Source organism: Nilaparvata lugens, unplaced genomic scaffold (genome assembly GCF_014356525.2).
Source record: "Nilaparvata lugens isolate BPH unplaced genomic scaffold, ASM1435652v1 scaffold8536, whole genome shotgun sequence".
In the NCBI taxonomy this organism is placed as follows: domain Eukaryota; kingdom Metazoa; phylum Arthropoda; class Insecta; order Hemiptera; family Delphacidae; genus Nilaparvata; species Nilaparvata lugens.
Window position 1 is genome coordinate 1 of NW_024094281.1, and position 13,053 is coordinate 13,053.

The window sequence follows — 13,053 nt, forward strand, 5'->3', positions numbered from 1 at the left end:
CCGTCAAATTTCATGTAAATCTATTTCCGCGTTTCGCCGTAAATGCGCAACATTTAAACATTATAGAAATGCCAAACCGTCGACTTGAATCTTAAGCTGCGTACACATATCGCGCTTCCACCCAGCACCGAGCACGCTCCTCCCTCGTACCGCCCTCATAACCGCCCTCATACCACCATCGAACCACAGTCGCACCGCCCACGCCCCCATCATGAACGTTATGGAAAATGTTAGATCTTCTCGCGTTCCCCGGTCGAACCCTGTTGCTCCCCGTCGATCATCAATCGCTCTGTTGGAGTGACGTTCGGTTTGCGGAGCAGAGCGAAAGTCTGTACGCACCTTAAGACCTCACTTCGTTCGATCAAAAAAATCAGCTTTATAATCATTGCGTCATCCAACAGCCGTCGGTAGGTAGTAGACAAGAGTGTGTGCTGCTCCATAACCGCCCATGTATTTTATTCTAACGCCCCGACTAAAACAAAATGACTGTTGTGTGTGTAACCATCCAGCAGTGTGGCCTCAGGTTAAAGACTACATGCTCTAAAGACATTGCTTTGTTTCAAATAATTGTGCTGTTTTTGTGTTAGAATTAGTGTGCATCCAGCTAAAGTTTGTTATGAGATGAACTATTGGCGGTACGAAGTTCGCCGGGCCAGCTAGTTATATTATAGATCAGGTAGTAGTTGGCCTTATAGTATTGATATTTTATTGTATTTTATCAAATTTCAGAGAGCAAATATCTGGTTAGCAGCTGCCACGAAGCAGAATGTAAACGCCGCCATGGTTTTCGAATTTCTGCTGAAAGTGATCGATGTGATGCAGTCCTACTTTGGCAAAATATCCGAGGATAACATCAAGAATAACTTCGTCCTCATCTATGAGCTTCTTGACGGTGAGTAATAAATCATAGAGAAATATAGTATAAGAAGATATCAATGATTTGTAGAACTCATTCAAAGTTTGGAAGTTTTGTATCAGATTATGGTGATGTTATCAAGTTGAGATGATACTGTCAGTATGTCTTGATACTTTATCATATTGTGGTGATACTGTATCATTTATGGTGATATCTCATGGTAAAGGACCGTTATGTTTCAATGTGAGTGTTAACTGAAGCCGATAGTCCTAGTAGTTGTTTTTGGTGAAGCTATGTGACGCTGGTAGTCTCTCATACTGTGCCCTTCTTACACTCTTACACTCCCAACAACACACTAATAATAGACAGTGTATAGGGTGTCTATGTTGCAAATGTGAGTGTTAACTGAAGCCGATAGTCCTAGTATTGTTTTTGGTGAAGCTATGTGACGCTGGTAGTCTCTCATACTGTGCCCTTCTTACACTCTTACACTCCCAACACACACTAATAATAGACAGTGTATAGGGTGTCTATGTTGCAAATGTGAGTGTTAACTGAAGCCGATAGTCCTAGTAGTTGTTTTTGGTGAAGCTATGTGACGCTGGTAGTCTCTCATACTGTGCCCTTCTTACACTCTTACACTCTCAACAACACACTAATAATAGACAGTGTATAGGGTGTCTATGTTGCAAATGTGAGTGTTAACTGAAGCCGATAGTCCTAGTAGTTGTTTTTGGTGAAGCTATGTGACGCTGGTAGTCTCTCATACTGTGCCCTTCTTACACTCCCAACACACACTAATAATAGACAGTGTAGGGTGTCTATGTTGCAAATGTGAGTGTTAACTGAAGCCGATAGTCTAGTAGTTGTTTATGGTGAAGCTATGTGACGCTGGTAGTCTCTCATACTGTGCCCTTCTTACACTCCCAACAACACACTAATAATAGACAGTGTATAGGGTGTCTATGTTGCAAATGAGAGTGTTAACTGAAGCCGATAGTCCTAGTAGTTGTTTATGGTAAAGCTATGTGACGCTGGTAGTCTCTCATACTGTGCCCTTCTTACACTCCCAACAACACACTAATAATAGACAGTGTATAGGGTGTCTATGTTGCAAATGTGAGTGTTAACTGAAGCCGATAGTCCTAGTAGTTGTTTATGGTGAAGCTATGTGACGCTGGTAGTCTCTCATACTGTGCCCTTCTTACACTCCCAACAACACACTAATAATAGACAGTGTATAGGGTGTCTATGTTGCAAATGAGAGTGTTAACTGAAGCCGATAGTCCTAGTAGTTGTTTTTGGTGAAGCTATGTGACGCTGGTAGTCTCTCATACTGTGCCCTTCTTGCACTCCCAACAACACACTAATAATAGACAGTGTATAGGGTGTCTATGTTGCAAATGTAAGTGTTAACTGAAGCCGATAGTCCTAGTAGTTGTTTTTGGTGAAGCTATGTGACGCTGGTAGTCTCTCATACTGTGCCCTTCTTACACTCTTACACTCCCAACAACACACTAATAATAGACAGTGTATAGGGTGTCTATGTTGCAAATGTGAGTGTTAACTGAAGCCGATAGTCCTAGTAGTTGTTTTTGGTGAAGCTAGTGACGCTGGTAGTCTCTCATACTGTGCCCTTCTTACACTCTTACACTCTCAACAACACACTAATAATAGACAGTGTATAGGTGTCTATGTTGCAAATGTGAGTGTTAACTGAAGCCGATAGTCCTAGTAGTTGTTTTTGGTGAAGCTATGTGACGCTGGTAGTCTCTCATACTGTGCCCTTCTTACACTCTTACACTCCCAACAACACACTAATAATAGACAGTGTATAGGGTGTCTATGTTGCAAATGTGAGTGTTAACTGAAGCCGATAGTCCTAGTAGTTGTTTTTGGTGAAGCTATGTGACGCTGGTAGTCTCTCATACTGTGCCCTTCTTACACTCTTACACTCTCAACAACACACTAATAATAGACAGTGTATAGGGTGTCTATGTTGCAAATGTGAGTGTTAACTGAAGCCGATAGTCCTAGTAGTTGTTTTTGGTGAAGCTTTGTGACGCTGGTAGTCTCTCATACTGTGCCCTTCTTACACTCTTACACTCCAACAACACACTAATAATAGACAGTGTATAGGGTGTCTATGTTGCAAATGTGAGTGTTAACTGAAGCCGATAGTCCTAGTAGTTTTTTTGGTGAAGCTATGTGACGCTGGTAGTCTCTCATACTGTGCCCTTCTTACACTCCCAACAACACACTAATAATAGACAGTGTATAGGGTGTCTATGTTGCAAATGAGAGTGTTAACTGAAGCCGATAGTCCTAGTAGTTGTTTATGGTGAAGCTATGTGACGCTGGTAGTCTCTCATACTGTGCCCTTCTACACTCCCAACAACACACTAATAATAGACAGTGTATAGGGTGTCTATGTTGCAAATGAGAGTGTTAACTGAAGCCGATAGTCCTAGTAGTTGTTTATGGTAAAGCTATGTGACGCTGGTAGTCTCTCATACTGTGCCCTTCTTACACTCCCAACAACACACTAATAATAGACAGTGTATAGGGTGTCTATGTTGCAAATGTGAGTGTTAACTGAAGCCGATAGTCCTAGTAGTTGTTTATGGTGAAGCTATGTGACGCTGGTAGTCTCTCATACTGTGCCCTTCTTACACTCCCAACAACACACTAATAATAGACAGTGTATAGGGTGTCTATGTTGCAAATGAGAGTGTTAACTGAAGCCGATAGTCCTAGTAGTTGTTTTTGGTGAAGCTATGTGACGCTGGTAGTCTCTCATACTGTGCCCTTCTTACACTCCCAACAACACACTAATAATAGACAGTGTATAGGGTGTCTATGTTGCAAATGTAAGTGTTAACTGAAGCCGATAGTCCTAGTAGTTGTTTTTGGTGAAGCTATGTGACGCTGGTAGTCTCTCATATTGTGCCCTTCTTACACTCCCAACAACACACTAATAATAGACAGTGTATAGGGTGTCTATGTTGCAAATGTGAGTGTTAACTGAAGCCGATAGTCCTAGTAGTTGTTTTTGGTGAAGCTATGTGACGCTGGTAGTCTCATACTGTGCCCTTCTTACACTCCCAACAACACACTAATAATAGACAGTGTATAGGGTGTCTATGTTGCAAATGAGAGTGTTAACTGAAGCCGATAGTCCTAGTAGTTGTTTTTGGTGAAGCTATGTGACGCTGGTAGTCTCTCATACTGTGCCCTTCTTACACTCTTACACTCCCAACAACAACTAATAATAGACAGTGTATAGGGTGTCTATGTTGCAAATGAGAGTGTTAACTGAAGCCGATAGTCCTAGTAGTTGTTTTTGGTGAAGCTATGTGACGCTGGTAGTCTCTCATACTGTGCCCTTCTTACACTCCCAACAACACACTAATAATAGACAGTGTATAGGGTGTCTATGTTGCAAATGTGAGTGTTAACTGAAGCCGATAGTCCTAGTAGTTGTTTTTGGTGAAGCTATGTGACGCTGGTAGTCTCTCATACTGTGCCCTTCTTATACTCCCAACTACACACTAATAATAGACAGTGTATAGGGTGTCTATGTTGCAAATGTGAGTGTTAACTGAAGCCGATAGTCTAGTAGTTGTTTTTGGTGAAGCTATGTGACGCTGGTAGTCTCTCATACTGTGCCCTTCTTACATTTCCAACAACACACTAATAATAGACACTAATTAAGATTTTTGGGTGGCTCTTTGGAGTAAGTGATAACGCGCAGGTCTATTAATCAATAGAACCAGAGTTCGAATCTCGACCGGGGCGAACAGACGATTTTGTACTTTCCAACGCACCATTGCTACTGAAATGACATACTATGGACCGTCTGTCAACATTTGTTCCAGGTCAATATCCCCTCCCGTCGCCGATTACTAGCGGTTCGAAAAACATGCGGTTCCTCTGCACCACACTAGAATATGGCCTCTAATTTATTGTAAGCTCAATCAATCAATCAAATTTTATTTCGTCACAACAAAAATAATAATCTCAATACAAAGTTGAAAAAAAACATATTGATCAATATTAAATAAACACGAAAAACAACTCTGTCAAAACAAATAACATGTTTGGCGCTGCCTGCAAAACCGAAGTTTGAGTGCTGGCAGCGAGTATCGATATTATTATCAATATAAAACATTTCAATGAAGAAATTAATAGATGAAACAAGAATGAATATACATATGAAAGGAAATATAAATAAAAAGGAAAAGTAAATTCAAACGTGTAATTTAAAGCACTAAAATATATAAGTAGCCTAATTACTGAATGATGAATTCCATTATGTGGCTTAGAAGATAAATATTACAATAGTATTATATTTTGTGGTCAGAAAATAAATTAAAAATCTCAGAGTAGAAGACAGAGAATGAATCTGAGAAAATATATTTGAGGTTTGGAAGAAAAATAAAAAGTAACTGCAATAAAAGAAATATAGGATAATTAAGTGAAGGTGGAATTTACTAGTGCATTATGTGTGAATGGATTGCAAGATATTCACTGAATTTATCCATTCTGCTATCTTTTAATACTGTCTATAAAGCGGATTGTCACATATGAGTATCAGTGAACGTATCCGACACAGTGAGAGTATAATTCCTATGAGCCCCAATGGGACTATCCATACTAAGCCCGTCGTTGCGAGTATGTATAGCCCCATAAGAACACATGGGGATTATATTCTCACTGTACCTCACACGTTCACTGATACTCATATATATGACAATCCTGCTTTATTCAGCTGTAATAATTTACTGTTGTGGTATTTACTGTTTATTTATTTTATTTCACTAAGATGTTTGTAATGTTTTTAGAAATCTTGGACTTTGGCTACCCGCAGAACTCTGACACCGGAGTGCTGAAGACTTTCATCACACAGCAGGGTGTCAAATCACAGAGCAAAGAGGAACAGGCCGATAGTCCTAGTAGTTGTTTTTGGTGAAGCTATGTGACGCTGGTAGTCTCTCATACTGTGCCCTTCTTACACTCCCAACAACACACTAATAATAGACAGTGTATAGTGTCTATGTTGCAAATGAGAGTGTTAACTGAAGCCGATAGTCCTAGTAGTTGTTTTTGGTGAAGCTATGTGACGCTGGTAGTCTCTCATACTGTGCCCTTCTTACACTCTTACACTCCCAACAACAACTAATAATAGACAGTGTATAGGGTGTCTATGTTGCAAATGAGAGTGTTAACTGAAGCCGATAGTCCTAGTAGTTGTTTTTGGTGAAGCTATGTGACGCTGGTAGTCTCTCATACTGTGCCCTTCTTACACTCCCAACAACACACTAATAATAGACAGTGTATAGGGTGTCTATGTTGCAAATGTGAGTGTTAACTGAAGCCGATAGTCCTAGTAGTTGTTTTTGGTGAAGCTATGTGACGCTGGTAGTCTCTCATACTGTGCCCTTCTTATACTCCCAACTACACACTGATAATAGACAGTGTATAGGGTGTCTATGTTGCAAATGTGCGTGTTAACTGAAGCCGATAGTCCTAGTAGTTTTTTGGTGAAGCTATGTGACGCTGGTAGTCTCTCATACTGTGCCCTTCTTACATTTCCAACAACACACTAATAATAGACACTAATTAAGATTTTTGGGTGGCTCTTTGGAGTAAGTGATAACGCGCAGGTCTATTAATCAATAGAACCAGAGTTCGAATCTCGACCGGGGCGAACAGACGATTTTGTACTTTCCAACGCACCATTGCTACTGAAATGACATACTATGGACCGTCTGTCAACATTTGTTCCAGGTCAATATCCCCTCCCGTCGCCGATTACTAGCGGTTCGAAAAACATGCGGTTCCTCTGCACCACACTAGAATATGGCCTCTAATTTATTGTAAGCTCAATCAATCAATCAAATTTTATTTCGTCACAACAAAAATAATAATCCTCAATACAAAGTTGAAAAAAAACATATTGATCAATATTTAAATAAACACGAAAAACAACTCTGTCAAAACAAATAACATGTTTGGCGCTGCCTGCAAAACCGAAGTTTGAGTGCTGGCAGCGAGTATCGATATTAATTATCAATATAAAACATTTCAATGAAGAAATTAATAGATGAAACAAGAATGAATATACATATGAAAGGAAATATAAATAAAAAGGAAAAGTAAATTCAAACGTGTAATTTAAAGCACTAAAATATATAAGTAGCCTAATTACTGAATGATGAATTCCATTATGTGCTTAGAAGATAAATATTACAATAGTATTATATTTTGTGGTCAGAAAATAAATTAAAAATCTCAGAGTAGAAGACAGAGAATGAATCTGAGAAAATATATTTGAGGTTTGGAAGAAAAATAAAAAGTAACTGCAATAAAGAAATATAGGATAATTAAGTGAAGGTGGAATTTACTAGTGCATTATGTGTGAATGGATTGCAAGATATTCACTGAATTTATCCATTCTGCTATCTTTTTAATACTGTCTATAAAGCTGGATTGTCACATATGAGTATCAGTGAACGTATCCGACACAGTGAGAGTATAATTCCTATGAGCCCCAAGGGACTATCCATACTAAGCCCGTCGTTGCGAGTATGTATAGCCCCATAAGAACACATGGGGATTATATTCTCACTGTACCTCACACGTTCACTGATACTCATATATATGACAATCCTGCTTTATTCAGCTGTAATAATTTACTGTTGTGGTATTTACTGTTTATTTATTTTATTTCACTAAGATGTTTGTAATGTTTTTAGAAATCTTGGACTTTGGCTACCCGCAGAACTCTGACACCGGAGTGCTGAAGACTTTCATCACACAGCAGGGTGTCAAATCACAGAGCAAAGAGGAACAGGCACAGATCACATCTCAGGTTGGTAGCACTGATATTTTTCAGTTTTTTATCAATTGGTGGCACTGCCATCTTTGTATTTTGGTTAGTAGTACCATAGAGAAACCATAGACCAGTTATAGAATAGACACGCTGGGAAGTCTAGCCTCTGAAGCCAACATCTACTGCCATTTCGCCAAATCGTGACGTCATCATCGAATAGAAAACTTTCAGATTGTGTCTATTTCAGAAGGATGTAAATTATTATTGATTAAAATGGTAAACTCCCACTGCGCTACCGGTGGAATAGACACAATCTGCTATGGAAAACAATGTAAACATACAACTCTACAGAAAAGTTTTCTATCTGATGCTGACGTCACGATTTGGAGATATGGCAGTAGATGTTGGCTTCATTCACTTTCAGTATGAATATACAATGGGCCGTGTCTATTCTATAACTGATCTAAGAGAGAAACAATAGCATAAGTAGATATCCCATGGTATAGGGCGTTATGTAGCAAATTTTACTATTATCTCAAGCCGATATAGTCCACGTAGTTCTTTCCCGTCAAGCTTTATGACGCTGGTAGTCTCTCATACTGTGCCGTTCATACACTCTTACCCGGTCAAAACAGTAAAAATCGACAATAATCGGCTTGAGATAACAGTAAAATTTGCGACATAAACGCCCTATACCATGGGATATCCACTTACGCTATTGTTTCTCTATGGTAGTAGGCCTACTTAGTACTGCTATCTTCGGATTTTTCGTCGTATCTTTCGAATTGATTAGTGGAAACTATCATAAAATTATTGAATTTCTCGACCATTTTAAACCACTTTAATCAATAATTGACCGAACGAAGTGAGGTCTAAGATTCAAGTCGACGGTTTGACATTTCTCTTAATGTTTAAATGTTTATATGTTGCGCATTTACGGCGAAACGCGGTAATAGATTTTCATGAAATTTGACAGGTATGTTCCTTTTTAAATTGCGCGTCGACGTATATACAAGGTTTTTGGAAATTTTGCATTTCAAGGATAATATAAAATGAAAAAGGAGCCTCCTTCATACGCCAATATTAGAGTAAAAATAACACTATAGAATTATTCATCATAAATCAGCTGACAAGTGATTACACAGATGTGTGGAGAAGCCAATCAATTACTGTATTGAATAAGGTCTATAGTTTCAATCAAAGACATTAAAGAGGTATGCATTTTCAAGCTGGGTTTACACCAAAGTTATTAACAAAATGGTTATAGCTTAATCCTTATAGATTCTATTAGATTGAACGGAAGTTGACAAACACATATGTTCATCATGTGTATGATAAGTTATGTTCAATCTAATATTAATCTATGAGGATTGAGTTATTAACATGTTTTTAATAAATTTGGTCTGATCGCAGCTTTAAGGTCTTTGGTTTCAATATTTTGTTTTGCAGTCATGGTATTATTATGCGTGCCCATCAGTATCAATATTCTCACATTCGAAAAACTATTTAATAGGTGAATGAAAATAAACAAATGAAGTAAATAATGCTGGAGAAATTATAATATTTTTGATTCTAAAAAATTAATTTTTATCAGATAGAAAGATCATCACGGAACTGGATGAATTATATCATATGGAATACAAATTCAAACGTGATCTGAGTTCGTTAACATTTAAAACAGTTGACATCTGGTACTTGTGGATGAGATACTGCGTGTGGTCTACTGTTCACAGAACTACTAGTTTATGGAGCAATGGAAGATGTTAGCAACGAACAGATTTGGATCGTAGGCTGCCAACCAATTAAACGATTGAGCTGAAAGAAGTAGATGGGTGGGATATTTGAATATACTTCACCAATAATGGAAGGTCATCTGTTGAGAGTGGGCCGATTTATGCAGCTAAACACAATATTATATTATCGCACTTCAAATTTCAATATCGGGGAACCGAGCTTCGCTCGTTATTTATTTATTATTTATCCGTGGATAGAATCACAAATCATATAAATATGATTAGGAAGGATAACAACAGGCTTGGCCCAAATCTATTCCATTCCTAAATTTTGATAAATTAAAAAAAATGTCCAAAAAATAGGTTATGTTCCTACTGTAAAACGTTCAAGTTCAATTTTCGTCCAAAATATATATAAGCTAAACATTTTGAATTTGGCTATTTTTCAAGTCTTATAAACCAGTTTATCAGTGTTCTTAGACCAAATCTTATTATTCTTATGTAATTTCACTTGGATTCAATTAATCAAAACAATTCTTTCCTAGATCTTTGATCAGATCTTAGAAGTTCGTCGATTGTATCCAACATTGTTTGAGTGTATTATTATCGATTATATTGTATATTTGTATCAATATTGTGTTAGTTTAGTGTATTTTTCTCTAGGATTACCAATTTTGATATTTTGCAGGTTACTGGTCAGATAGGCTGGCGACGCGAAGGTATCAAATACAGACGCAACGAACTTTTCCTGGATGTTCTGGAGTATGTTAACCTCCTCATGTCCCCTCAAGGTAAACATATTTTCATTCTATTTTAGTCTGAGATAATTCAGTCATTCAGTCTATCGGACCTTGAAGGCAACCGTCCACTGAACCGATTTCGTCCGAACTAGCATCGGCCGAAAACTACCGAACTCGTCCGAACGATCCCCAACAAACAAAGCTATAGATGCTCGTCCATTGCAACAGGTTCATACGGTCGATCAATTTTCAATCCGAATTGAATGGGATTTTCCGGTTCTATCCGGCCGAACTAACTAGTCGAGCTGAGACATCAAAGTGTTCCTAACCTAAAATTGTTTCACAGTTTTGTTTTTAAATTTGTTCTGTTTTATAAAGTTGTAACTATGGGACAATGAAAAGATGATAATTTGGTTCAAGAGCATGTTCCATTATGGGATATGCGAGACAAAAGATATCATCGTCGTGATGTTCAAAGGAATCTGTGACAAAGATTGCTGAACAAATAGTATCTGAAGGTAAGATTATTGTAATGAATAACTAATTTAGTGGATATTTGTTTATTCAATTTTTAAAATCTCAATATAATCAATGTTTATGAAAAATGTTGGTGGCTATGATAGTAGCATAGAGAAACAATAGCGTAAGCAGATATCCCATGGTATAGGGAATTTATGTCGCAACTTCTACTGTTATCTCAAGCCGATTACTGTCGATTATTGTCAATTTTCACTGTTTTGTTGGGGTGATAGTGTATGAACGGCACAATTTGAGAGACTACCAGCGTCACACAGCTGCATGGGAAGAACTACGTGAACTATCGGCTTGGGATAACAGTAAAAGTTGCGACATAAACACCCTATACCATGGGAATCTACTTATGCTATCGTTTCTATATGATAGTAGTTAATTCAATTGTTATTCAATATTCAATAGTTCAGCCAACTAATGAACTAGACTGACGTAAACGGTTCCAATGGTCGACCGTGTTCGGCCGAATTAACGGCCGGCAGATTCGTCCGATCCAACGGCCGAACGGATCGGTTGAATACGGTACCAGTGGACGGTGATATCTTTTGTCTCGCATATCCCACAATGGGTCATGCTCTTGAACCAAACTTATCAACTTTTCATTGTCCATAGTTAAAACTTTATAAAACAGAACAAGTTGAAAAAACAAAAACAAACAAGACTGTGAAACAATTTTGAGGTTAGGATGATGTTGTCTCAGCTCGACTTCGGCCGGATAGAGCCGGAAAATCTAATTCAATTCGGATCGAAAACTTGATCGACCGGAGACGGCCGTATGAACCTGTTGTAATGGACGAGCATCTATAGCTTTCTTTGTTGGGGGATCGTTCGGACGAGCTCGGTAGTTTTTGGCCGATGCTAGTTCGGACGAAATCGGTTCCAGTGGACGGCCCACCTTGGACTACTTGGTGGAAAATTTATGACAGCATATTGTATCACTTTTTGCTATTAGAAAAAACGACTAGCAGTCAGATATTTTAAATAAAGAATTAATCACTCACTGTGACGAGATATTTCAGCAGGTCCGCCATCTTCTTGGTTGTACTCATAGACAAGTAGAAGGATAGGATGGCAATTTTTAGTGTGCTGTTGGTGTCTATTGGATTAGTGTCTGTTGGTGCTGTTGGTGTCTATTGGTGTCTATTGGGTTCGTTGTGGCTGAGAAGATAATCAAAGAGGATGTGGGATTTGAAGTTGGTTTGTCCGTTCAATATACATTGTCTATTGCTTTTAAATTGGGTGTATATCTCAAACTGTTCTATTGTGTCCAGTTCTGGTCCTTTGTTTTTTATGTGTATGATTCTCCTTCCAAAGTTATAATAACCTTTAGAAATAACAAATATCAAACTTTTTTGTAACTATTGAATATGTATCTTTTTTTTAGTGAATACCTTTCCCTCTTATTCTCAATGTTTTTTGAACTGATTCCTGAATTAAACTACGTGATTTTCCATTTTTTTTATATTGTATATAAATTTCAATATGCTAAGCATAGTGGATACTGTTTACATAAATTATTATGCTATGATTATCATCATTTTATAATCATGAGTTGTGCTGCTGTTCAATATTTGTAATTATATTTTGTACATTTCTATTTTCACGAATTATTGCAATTAACTTTAACTGTCTGTATATTTAATATTAATTTCTTTCATTTTATAGAGTAGTTTTTCAACATCCTGTTTCCCTCGATATTGTTATTATGTTATTTATAGCGACTCATTCCTGCGCTCAGGTTAAACCTTTGCAGGGATTTTTTCTTCTCAATGTGTCTTGTAAATTGTCATATGAGGATTAGGTTAGACAAGTTTTGTGAAAATGTTGTATTTTATACTGTAAATTTGTTTTTTGAAGAATAAATGATTTTGATTTGATTTTGATTTGATTTGATTTGTTGATCAGTATTTGTAGATCAGCATATTTGTAATTATTTACTCAATTACTGTTAAATTAATTGAACAAATTAATTTTATAATATAATTATTTGTGTTTTTTCTCGTTTCGCCTTCAGGTCAAGTACTCTCAGCTCACGTGGCAGGAAGGTGGTCATGAAATCGTACCTGTCAGGTATGCCTGAATGCAAGTTCGGAATCACGACAAGCTAGTCTGGACTCGAAAGGAGGCACGCGAGGAGGAGGAGGAGGTGGGGTAACGGTAGTGGCAAGCGGGAGGAAGTGGGGGAGGTGGGATGATGGGCGGAGAGGAGGCGGGCGAAGTGGGAAGCCGGTGGTGTTATAGACGACTGTCAGTTCCACCAGTGTGTCAAGTTGTCCAAATTCGAAACTGAGCACTCGATCAGTTTCATTCCGCCGGATGGAGAGTTTGAACTCATGAGGTGAGTCGAAAATAGAAATA

The 13,053-nt window shown here is 37.9% G+C and overlaps 1 protein-coding gene and 1 pseudogene across 1 annotated transcript; both read left to right on the plus strand.

Moving 5' to 3' along the window:
• Positions 1-729: 729 nt before the first annotated feature.
• LOC120349157 (AP-2 complex subunit mu-like) lies at positions 730-6,729 on the plus strand (the record flags this gene model as incomplete). The annotated part of the gene is made up of 3 exons (XM_039419120.1): positions 730-892; positions 5,701-5,811; positions 6,647-6,729. Coding segments are annotated over 3 exons (357 nt in total), but the record flags the coding sequence as incomplete, so codon positions are not given.
• Positions 6,730-7,595: 866 nt separating this feature from the next.
• On the plus strand, positions 7,596-13,037 carry LOC120349158 (annotated as a pseudogene).
• Positions 13,038-13,053: the final 16 nt, after the last annotated feature.